The 10,446-nt window shown below is 45.2% G+C and overlaps 1 protein-coding gene across 2 annotated transcripts in view; it reads left to right on the top strand.

Annotated features, from left to right (window-relative positions):
• The first annotated feature begins 3,993 nt into the window (after positions 1 to 3,993).
• got1 (glutamic-oxaloacetic transaminase 1, soluble) overlaps positions 3,994 to 10,446 on the top strand; it is a 29,360-nt gene continuing 22,907 nt past the window's right edge. The window contains exon 1 of one of the 2 annotated variants that reach the window (XM_084452146.1): positions 3,994 to 4,223. In XM_084452146.1, the coding sequence (XP_084308272.1) occupies positions 4,115 to 4,223 (109 nt within the window). In that variant the 5' untranslated portion in view covers positions 3,994 to 4,114. Of the gene's footprint in view, positions 4,224 to 8,664; positions 8,808 to 10,446 lie in introns of those variants that run through there. The other variant, XM_084452147.1, reaches the window with a different exon arrangement.

Raw genomic sequence — 10,446 nt, 5'->3', positions numbered from 1 at the left:
GGAGAAAACTGGGAAGGATATACCTCCTTGGTCTTCTGTTTTTATGCCTAGAGGTTCTGCGGTCCATCAGGACCAAAACCTCTCGGCACAAAAACAGTTTCTTCCCAACTGCAGCTGGCCTCATCACCAAGGCCTGGTAACCCCACTGACACTGGGATACTCCTGACAGCCACGTGTGGTTTGGTCCTTAAGGAGGGCAAGCTCATTTTTCAGTTGTTGTTGTTGTTTCTGTTTTACAGATTATGCAAGTGTAAATTGTATCCTTTCAAATGATGTGCCATGCATTGAAATATGCAAATATTCTAAAATGATATGCTTCTGTGAATGTTGGTACACCTGAAATCACAAGAGAAAAAGGGCTTTAAAGATTTTTGATCCTAAAACCATTGTTTGTTATGTTGAGTGAGTTCTTTGCAACCTCAATTCTCGTAATATGAAAAAAAGTAAAACAGTAAAAACAAAACAAAACAAAACAAAACTTACTTTAAAAAGAAAAAATATTTTGCCCTCTAGCGCATTTTGAGAACTGCCTACAAAAGGACCAAACCATCAGTGGCTGTCACATTTTGTACATTATTTTGAAGCCTACATTATTGTAGATTGCACTGTATGAAGAGTTTCGTTGCAAAACGAGATATACATTGTATCCATTTTGAGAGATGCTGGTTACATTACCCTACTGTTTAAGATATCATAGCATTTTGCAGACAAACACATTTTAAACTGATACAGTAACAGAAATAGTTCACACATAGATACAGGTACCTATTAGCAATCATGTGTGATAATAAATGTGACAAATTGGTGGTTATCTCATTTTGACAAAAAAAAACTCTTTGTATATAGTATTGTAGTGATTGCATTTGCCACTTGTATTTTGCACTGGCATGTCTTGTAGATTGGACTATATTGTATTTAATATTTTTTAGTGCCCGAGCACTGGCGGTGCGAGGCCCTATTGAAATTCAAAGGATTATTATTAGGGCCCGAGCACTGGCGGTGTGAGGCCCTATTGAAACTCGAAGGATTATTATTAGGGCCCGAGCACTGGCGGTGCGAGGCCCTATTGAAATTCGAAAGATTATTATTATTCTCCTTCTTCTCCTTCTCCTTCTTCTCCCCAAACAAATGCCTTTTTGGCGGCCTAAACATCGATGAAAACGGATGAAACTTTGCAGATACATCAGTCCCGGTGAAAATCGGATATTTCATTGGTAACGGAAATGGGCGTGGCAAAACGGCTCAAGAGCGCCCCCTGGAAAGTTTAAAATGGCGAGCCCCACCTTTCAGTTTGATGTAGGCGAACGGAATTCGGTGGGCATATGTATTTCATCGAGCCACACTTAAATGTCTCTTGGAGCTATACCCAACAGGAAGTCCGCCATTTTGCTCTTAATGTGCCATTTTGTCCTTGCTTTGACCATTTCCATGCCTCGTACTTCGACGAACTCCTCCTACAGACATCATCAACTTCATATCGGGTCAGCTTCATCTTAAGACCTTTGTGATCAAAAGTTATCAAAAAAATTGAGTTTTCACCAAACACCCTTGCCGTGGCGCCCCGCCAAAGTTTGACATTTCGCCATAAAACACGAAGTCCTCATAACTCCTACATACATTATCCGATTTGTCCGATATTTCTCACGCTTCATGACGGTTCTGTCCTGAACACATCTATGTTTCAGTATTGCGTAATACTTATAGCGCCACCTATTGGTGAAACAGGAAGTCCTCATAACTCCTCCATACATTATCCAATTTGTCCGATATAGCTCACGCTTCATGACGGTTCTGTCCTGAACATATCTATGTGTCAGTATTGCATCATACTTATAGCGCCACCTATTGGTGAAACAGGAAGTCCCCATAACTCCTTCATACATTATCGGATTTGTCCGATATATCTCACGCTTCATGACGGTTCTGTCCTGAACACATCTATGTGTCAGTATTGCGTCATACTTATAGCGCCACCTATTGGTGAAACAGTACGTCCTCATAACTCCTCCATACATTATCCAATTTGTCCGATATGTCTCACGCTTCATGACAGTTCTGTCCTGAACACATCTATGTGTCAGTATTGCGTCATACTTATAGCGCCACCTATTGGTGAAACAGGGAGTCCTCATAACTCCTACATACATCATCCGATTTGCACCAAATTGCTGACGCTTCGTGAAGGTTACCTTCTGAACACATCTATGCGTCGGTATTGAGTCACACTTACAGCGCCACCTACTGGTGAAACAGGAAGTACTCATAACTCCTACATACGTTATCCGATTTACTCAACATGTCTCACGCTTCATCAAGGTACCGTCCTGAACACATCTATGCTTCGGTATTGAGTCACGCCTAGAGCGCCACCTACTGGTGACAGGAAGTTTCTCTCAGTACTGCACACCGAAATAGCACACCCTTTAACGGCGCCACACTCCGACACGCGTGGGGTGCGAGGGCCCGCTCACTGCTGCTCGCAGCACTAGTTTCTACTTGTATTTTGTACTGCCCTGTCTTGTAGATTGGACTGTATTGTATTGAATTGTTTTTGCTACTTGTATTTTGCACTGTCCTGTCTTGTCATTGCATTATGTTTATTGTTATTCACCAACAGACCTAAGCAAATTCCTAGTATGTGAAAACCATACAGTAGGCTACCTGTCAATAAACCTCTTTCTGATTGTGATTCACAAAGCAGACCTAATGTACATACAATAGAGTTCCTCCCCTGAGAGAGAGTGGGAGTGAGAGAGAGAGAGAGAGAGAGAGAGAGAGAGAGAGAGAGAGAGAGAAAGAGAGAGAGAGAGGCAGGCAGGCAGGCTGACAGACAAAGTGAGACAGAAGCATTTCACATAGTTTATCCTCCACAAACTAAGAAATGTTACAGAGAGAAAGAGAACGAGAGCAAGAGAGAGAAAGAGAGAGGAAGAGAAAGAGAGAGGGAGGGAGGGAGGGAGAGGAAGAGAGAGTGGGAGACCAGAGTGAAGTGGCCTTCATTTATCAACCACTTCATCCTTAGGGGGACAGCTGAGAGAGAGAGGGCCCGAAAGCCTGCATGTTTACACACTACCTCAACCCAGACCCTCAGGGAACAGGGCTGATGAGCAACTGCTGTTAGGCTAGGAGAGATCCCCACACAAACACAGACACGCACGCGCGAACACACACACACACGCACACGCACGCACGCACGCACACACACACACACACACACACACACACACACACACACACACACACACACACACACAAGATGAACTATAGTTGTCATTTTATATTCACCCTGGCAATTTGGTTTGGATGTGGGTACTGCGCTGCTCACTGGGCTGCTGTGTCTGGGTTGACAGAAGGATTAGCGAGGCTAGAGGCTACACCCAGATAGCAAGGGGATCTGGGCCATATACAGGCCAGATCTGGCCCTTGTGGCTTAGTTCTGGCCCATATATGGCCCAGATCTGCTTGCTATCTGGGGATCTGTGAGACTAGAAGAAATGCTTGCAGTTGCTCTTAGGCTACTGGCCCATATCATCTATATGCTAAATCTGGTGTGCTAGTAGCCTATGCTGTACACTTAGGTTTACTAAGAGTGGTCTAAAATTGTAGCTAGTGAAGCACCATAAGGAGAGAAAGCAGTTCAATAATGCACAAAGGTCTGGAAAAGTAGTTGGATAGCTGAGACAAAATGCTGTAGTAAGCTGGTCTAGAACACTTTTTTTTTATCAGACGGCTATCGCCAAGAGTAGGTTTGTGGCACCGCCTTGTGGTTAAAATAAAAACGCACGCGCTAATCCTCGCCAAGGGCCCGCCTCTTTACGAACAAGATTAGCATAGGAATGTGTCAATCTCCAAGTAGGGACATTCATTGGTCAACCACCCTGAGCGTCATGTTGTCGTACCTTCAATTATACGCTTCTGATTGGGTCAGCTAGTAGATATTAATTTATATTGGTTGAATAGTTTACGCCTATTCTCAATTGATCAGGCCCAAGTTGAAGGTGAAGGCAAAGTGGAAAGTCCTTCCTCTGCTTGCCTGTAGCCAGACTAGCGGCATATCCCGATTGGCCCAACATACATTCCAACATTCATTCGACTTCGATAATATTCCAGCATCATGTCGGTATTCAGCGAGGTTCCACAAGCCGCCCCCGTTGCAGTCTTCAAATTGACGTCGGATTTCCGCGAGGACCAAAACCCCAACAAGGTGAACCTCGGCGTAGGAGGTAAGCGGCGGGGATGCTAGAGATAGGACCTGTCACTCGGGAGCTAACCAGCTAGTGCTATCTGTCACATAGTGTAAGCTAGCTAATGTTAGCTGGCCACAGTGGCCAGTAAGCTTACAGCCACTTTACCTGTCAGACGCTCGTGTAAAATAGGTTTGGTTGCTAGATAACTATCTTGTGCTAACTTATCTATGTTCCATCCATCCATAATATTTTGTGCCAGGAATAGCCTACACTAGCCAGCTAGAGCAACTCAAAGACCAGTAGTGTGCAGTGGATTTGAAAGCAGGGTAAAGCTATAAACTTGCATAGGCTATTTGACAATGATGGCATAATATGGATTAGAATCATCATACCATTTTACCAAGCATGTTTGATTAGAACTACAGCTATTCCAACGATCTTTTCAGCATTAAAGACAGTGCTGATCAATCTTATGTTTGGCAGTCATCCAGTAGGTCGGTGATGTGGTCACGGCAGTAGGGAAAGTAGGAGTTGTCACTGCTTTGCCCAATCAGTGAGCCACAATCAGGACTCTCCCTCTGCACACTAGCTAGCCTCTTACTTATGTGAGGAGACTGAATCCACCTTTTTGCTAATCCCCTCACAATCATATCAGAGAACACCTACAATTGTTTTATTACCTTAAATGTTCAGTGTGTAACCCCTCATTTTGACACAGCACTGAGAGTACCACCACAGACCGAACCACAGAGGCAGAACCCACTCCCCGCTTAGACACAGGGAAAAATACACTACACACACACAGGGCTGAAAATGAACACCTGCCACCGGCCAAATGCTGGTAAAATTTCCAATTGGCGACTAGATTTCAGAAGGCTATCAGAAAAGAAACAAAAACTTGGCCGGTAGATTTTTTCATCCCCAGTCCCCTTGGCAGGTGACTCACCGTGAGCCAAAAAGTTAATTTTCACCCATGCACACACATGCACACACACACACACACACACACACACACACACACACACACACACACACACACACACACACACACACACACACACACAGACAGACAGACCTGCTTAAAGTCAGGTGAACCAGTGTGACCAATGACGATGTTTAGTTGCACTTGACAGATTTTTGGTCATGTGTTCACACTCCGAAGCCCTGGCTCACACAAAGTACAATTGTGGCCTCTCTACTGACTACAGCATTGAGGAGAGAGATTAGACTATATAACTGTTTATATAGCACAGAGGCTGAGTGCAGGAGCAACATGAGAGAGAGAGAGAGAGAGAGAGAGAAAGAAAAGAGTGTGTGTGAGAGAAAGAGAGAGCTAGTTTACCTGCAGTGGAGATCTGTGACAGCTTGGTCTCCCAGGGTTAGGCTGCAGTGTTAGCATTCTTGCTAGCTGGATGTGAAGTCATAATCAGAAATGAATCAGTATCAGAAATGTTTATTGCGATGTAGTTTTACAACATACTAGGAATTTGTTTTTGGACAATAGTGTAGCCTATAGCATGGAGACAACATTTGACAGGGTGCAGGGACAAGACATGACAGTGCAAAGACAGGACAGCGCAAATGAGCAGTTAAAAATATGAATCCAAAAAGAGAAAAATATATACAAAATGGAGTGCGGTCAATACAGTGAGTGTGCAAAGTTCAATGTGTATGTGATGTGTACCGTGTGTGTGACGTGATGTTAGTACGGTGCGTGCTATGTCTATGTACAGACAGTACGATCAGCGTTCTTGCGCAAGTATTGCAGCAGTGATGGAATCAGGGGTCAGAGGGGGACGCGATCCCTGTTGCTGAGGCTGGTGGCTGTGGGGAAGAAGCTTTTTATGGCGTGAGGTCTGAGAGGAGAACCCTAGACCACTGTTACATCACACTAAACAACCCGTATCACGCCTCCCCCCTGCGCTGCGCCGCTACACTCGTACCACGCCATCACTCACTTGATCCCTGAATGCAGGCAGAAACTAAAGCTCTCTAAACTTGTCATTAGGACATACAAAAAGTGGACCAGCGAAGCCAAGGAGAAAACATGCGCTTGGCTAGAACAGGCTCGCTTTGGTGAGGGTTATTGTGACTGGGTGGGCACGGTAGCTGAGAACAATCAAGACAACAGACACTGTGACATCATTCACCAGCTAAGTGTGAGAACGCCTGTGTACACACCCGCATCAGGGTCGGCTATAACAACGAAAAACCCTGGTTCACAGCCAAACTCAGATAGTTAAAGCTGTAATAACTGATTTCTTTCACATTTTGTCAAAACTTATTAAAACCACCTGATATCAGATTGATTCATTGAGTCATAGCATCCTAATAGTGTCAAACTTCAATGACTCAACCCCACCAGTCGCCATGTCTTGTTATTCTAGCATTTCTGTGTTTCCTTTCGTTTGTAAACAAGTCTCTTACTGCCATCTAGTGGTAGGAAATTGCTTATTGACGCTTAAAGGCTGGAGAAAGGAAGCACGTAAGAGTGGGGACAAGGACCGGATTAAAGAGGCCAATTGCAGGTTTAGCAAGGTGGCTAAACGACACTTCTCTGAGAAACTCCAACATATATTTTCAGAAGGAAATACATCCTCTGTTTGGAAAGGCCTCAGACAGATCATAAACTACAAAGCGAAACCCGGTCCACTGACGACTCACGCCTAGCCAACGACCCCACTGACTTCCACTGACGACTCACGCCTAGCCAACGACCCCACTGACTTCCACTGACGACTCACGCCTAGCCAACGACCCCACTGACTTCCACTGACGACTCACGCCTAGCCAACGACCCCACTGACTTCTACTGACGACTCACGCCTAGCCAATGACCCCACTGACTTCTACTGCAGATTTGAAAGACAATGGGACCCCTCTGCCACCCACAACCAAACTGCAGCGCGTCATCCGCTCTGCTAGAAGCTGATTGGCTGCAACCTGCCTTCCCTCCAGGCCCTGCACGACTCCAGGGCCCTGAAGTGGGCTAGGCAAGGCAAGGCAAGTTTATTTGTATAGCACATTTCAGCAACAAGGCAATTCAAAGTGCTTTACATGAGACATTAAAAGCATCAAGACAAAGTGCAACACATAAAAGGTTATGTAAAACGAAATTCAAAAAAGGACACTTTTCTTTATCACATACTGAAACCTTCTCTCTCTCCACTCACTTACGTACAATGTCCTTCTGTATAGTTGCTCGTTGTCTTTTCACCAGTGCCTCAAACATCCTTTCTGAGCAAGGGGCCTCATCAGCTGTCGGTGGCCTTCTGTTGTGTCACTAGGCACACCTTGCTCCAAAAATCCAACTTCTCCATTTCCAACATACATTTCCTTCTTTCTCTTCCTCCCTCAAGTCGTTCTACTAACATTCTCTTGTACTTTGCAGAACATTTAAAACAAAATGCAGGAAAAATAAAATACAGGAATAAAAGTTACGGTGCAGTGTATGAATACATAATTATTTGATTTAATAAAAAGCGGCAAAAAGAAAAGTGTTAAGTCTTGATTTAAAAGAACTGAGAGTTGCAGCAGACCTGCAGTTTTCTGGAAGTTTGTTCCAGATATGTGGAGCATAAAAACTGAACGCTGCTTCTCCATGTTTTGTTTTAACTCTGGGGACAGAAAGCAGGCCTGTGCCAGACGACCTGAGAGGTCTGGATGGTTCATAACATAGCAGCAGATCAGAAATATATTTTGGCCCTAAACCATTCAGTGCTTTATAAACCAACAGCAGTATTTTAAAGTCAATTCTTTGACAGACAGGAAGCCAGTGTAAAGACCTCAGAACTGGAGTGATGTGATCCACTTTCTTGGTCTTAGTGAGGAATCGAGCAGCAGCGTTCTGAAGCAGCTGCAGCTGTCTGATCGATTTTTTTTAGAGATACCTGTAAACACACCGTTACAGTAATCAAGTCTACTGAAGATAAATGCATGGACAAGTTTTTCTAGATCCTGCTAAGACATAAATCATTCAATCCTTGATATATTCTTCAGGTGATAGTAGGCTGACTTTGTAATTGTCTTAATGTGACTGTTGAAATGCAGGTCTTCGGGCTAGAAAGATTGCGTCCGACCCCTCGCACCCTGGCCACAATCTCTTGGTACCAATCTGTTCTTTACCTCCCCTCTGGCAGGAGACTGGGATCCCTCTGTGTGGGTCAGCAGTCCATAACAGGCAGGGGGATTTGTGCCCAGTTTGAGTAATAAAGGGTATTAATAAGGGTATTATTCCAGTACATACTATAGGCCTAGCTTTCACCAAACCAGTTACCATAGGGACGTCACTAGGATTTAAATATTGGGAGGGCTTAGCCTCAAGGGGAGTGTCACTGTGCAAAACCGCAAATTATTTGAGATACATTTGCAGATTATGCAAATTACATTAAAGTAAAGCGATGACATATCGTCACTCTATTGGATAAGTTAGGTGCAAAGAATATTATTTAATGCGACATTCCTCCTAGACCTGAACTGAAGGATTAACAGTAATATAATATTCCAGCATCATGTGGGTATTCAGTGAGGTTCCCTATGCCGCCCCCATAGGGGTCTATAAAGTGATGTTGGATTCCCATGAGGACCAAAACCCCAACAAGGTGAACCTCGGCGTAGGAGGTAAGTGGCAGGGATGCTAGAGCTACTGTAGGACCTGTCACTCGGGAGCTAACCAGCTATTGCGAGCTGTCACATACTGTAATCAGAATCGGGGGGGGGTGTGTGTGTGGGGTGTGTGTGTGTGGGGGGGCGGGCGGGGGGGGGGGGGGGGGTCAGAGGGGGACACAAGTCTTGTTGAAGAGGCTGATGGCCATGGGGAAGCAGCTGCCTCTATGGCGGTGGTCCTGATGGACTCAATTGGGTGGTTAAAAATATTATTTTGTTTCAATGTAAAATAAAATTTGAAAATCTGGTAAACCTACCCACACAGCACTCGGAGATGAACCCGATGAGGGTGGTGTCGTCCGCAAACTTCAGTAGTTGACAGACTGGTGGCTGGAGGTGCAGCTGTTGGTGTACAGGGAGAAGAGTAGGGGGAAAGGACACAGCCCTGGGGGGAGCAGGTGCCTATGGACCTGGAGTCAGAGATGGTTTTGCGTGTTTTTTCGGTGATCCACCTGCAGGTAGAGTCGGGCATGTGCAGCTGGGAGAGCTTGTACACCAGTGTGAGCGGGAGGATGGTGTTGAAGGCAGAGCTGAAGTCCACAAACAGGATCCTAGCGTAGGTGCCTGCATGTTCCAGATGCTGTAGAATGTAGTGAAGGGCCATGTTTACTGCGTCATCCACAGACCTGTTTGCTCTGTAGGCGAGCTGCAGAGGGTCCAGGAGTGGGTCTGTGATGGATTTGAGGTGCAGCAGAACAAGGCGCTCAAAGACCTTCATTACTACAGAGGTCAGGGTGACGGGCCTGTAGTCATTTAGGCCAGTGATCTTTGTTTTGTTTCGGGACAGGGATGATGGTGGAGGTCTTGAAGCAGGCTGGAACATGGCATGTCTCTAGTGAGGTGTTTAAGATGCCAGTGAACACCGGGGACAGCTGATCAGCGCAGAACTTCAGCATGGAGGGGGAGACAGAGTCTGGTACGGCCTCTTTCCGGGTGTTCTGTCTCCTGAACAGGCTCATATCCTTTTCGAGGATGGTGAGTCTGTGCTACAGTGGGAGAGGGAAGGGGGTGTTTTGTAGTTGATCTGTCTCGGGCCTTTCAAGACAGGACGTGTTCCCCTCTGAGAACTGATGTTGTAGTTTCTCTGAAAAGCGTCGTTTAGCTTCCTCCTTCATTGTCTTGCTGAACCCGTACTTGGCCTCTTTAAACCGTTCCTTGTCTCCACTCTTCCTTACTTACTCCATCTCAAGTCTTAACTTCCTGAGTTTGGCTGTGAACCAGGGCTTGTCTTTGTTGTAGCTCATATTGGTGTGAATTGAGACACGATCCACTTTTTTTCAGTTCCGATCCGATTCCGATACCCGAATTTGGATATCTGGACAAAGGTGGGTGTACCTTTCACCACAATGTCCAAAATGTCCACAGTTGGGATGAGATAATCCAGAATCTTTTAATTTATGTGCACCAGCACATAATTTAAGTGCACCCACATTTTCTCCATATTCCATAGTCAATGCATATGTTGGCCGTTTTATCATATGGAAATTGGGCAAGCCATTCTTTGTGAAATGCCTTTCTGTATGTGGCAGGCTTTGGCTCTGAGGCCATCTGTGCCGAAGATGTTGGGACAGGATTAGGCATTTTACCGGGGACA

Source organism: Borostomias antarcticus (genome assembly GCF_949987555.1).
Source record: "Borostomias antarcticus genome assembly, chromosome: 17".
Lineage (NCBI taxonomy): Eukaryota > Metazoa > Chordata > Actinopteri > Stomiiformes > Stomiidae > Borostomias > Borostomias antarcticus.
This window is presented reverse-complemented; position numbering and strand designations above follow the sequence as displayed.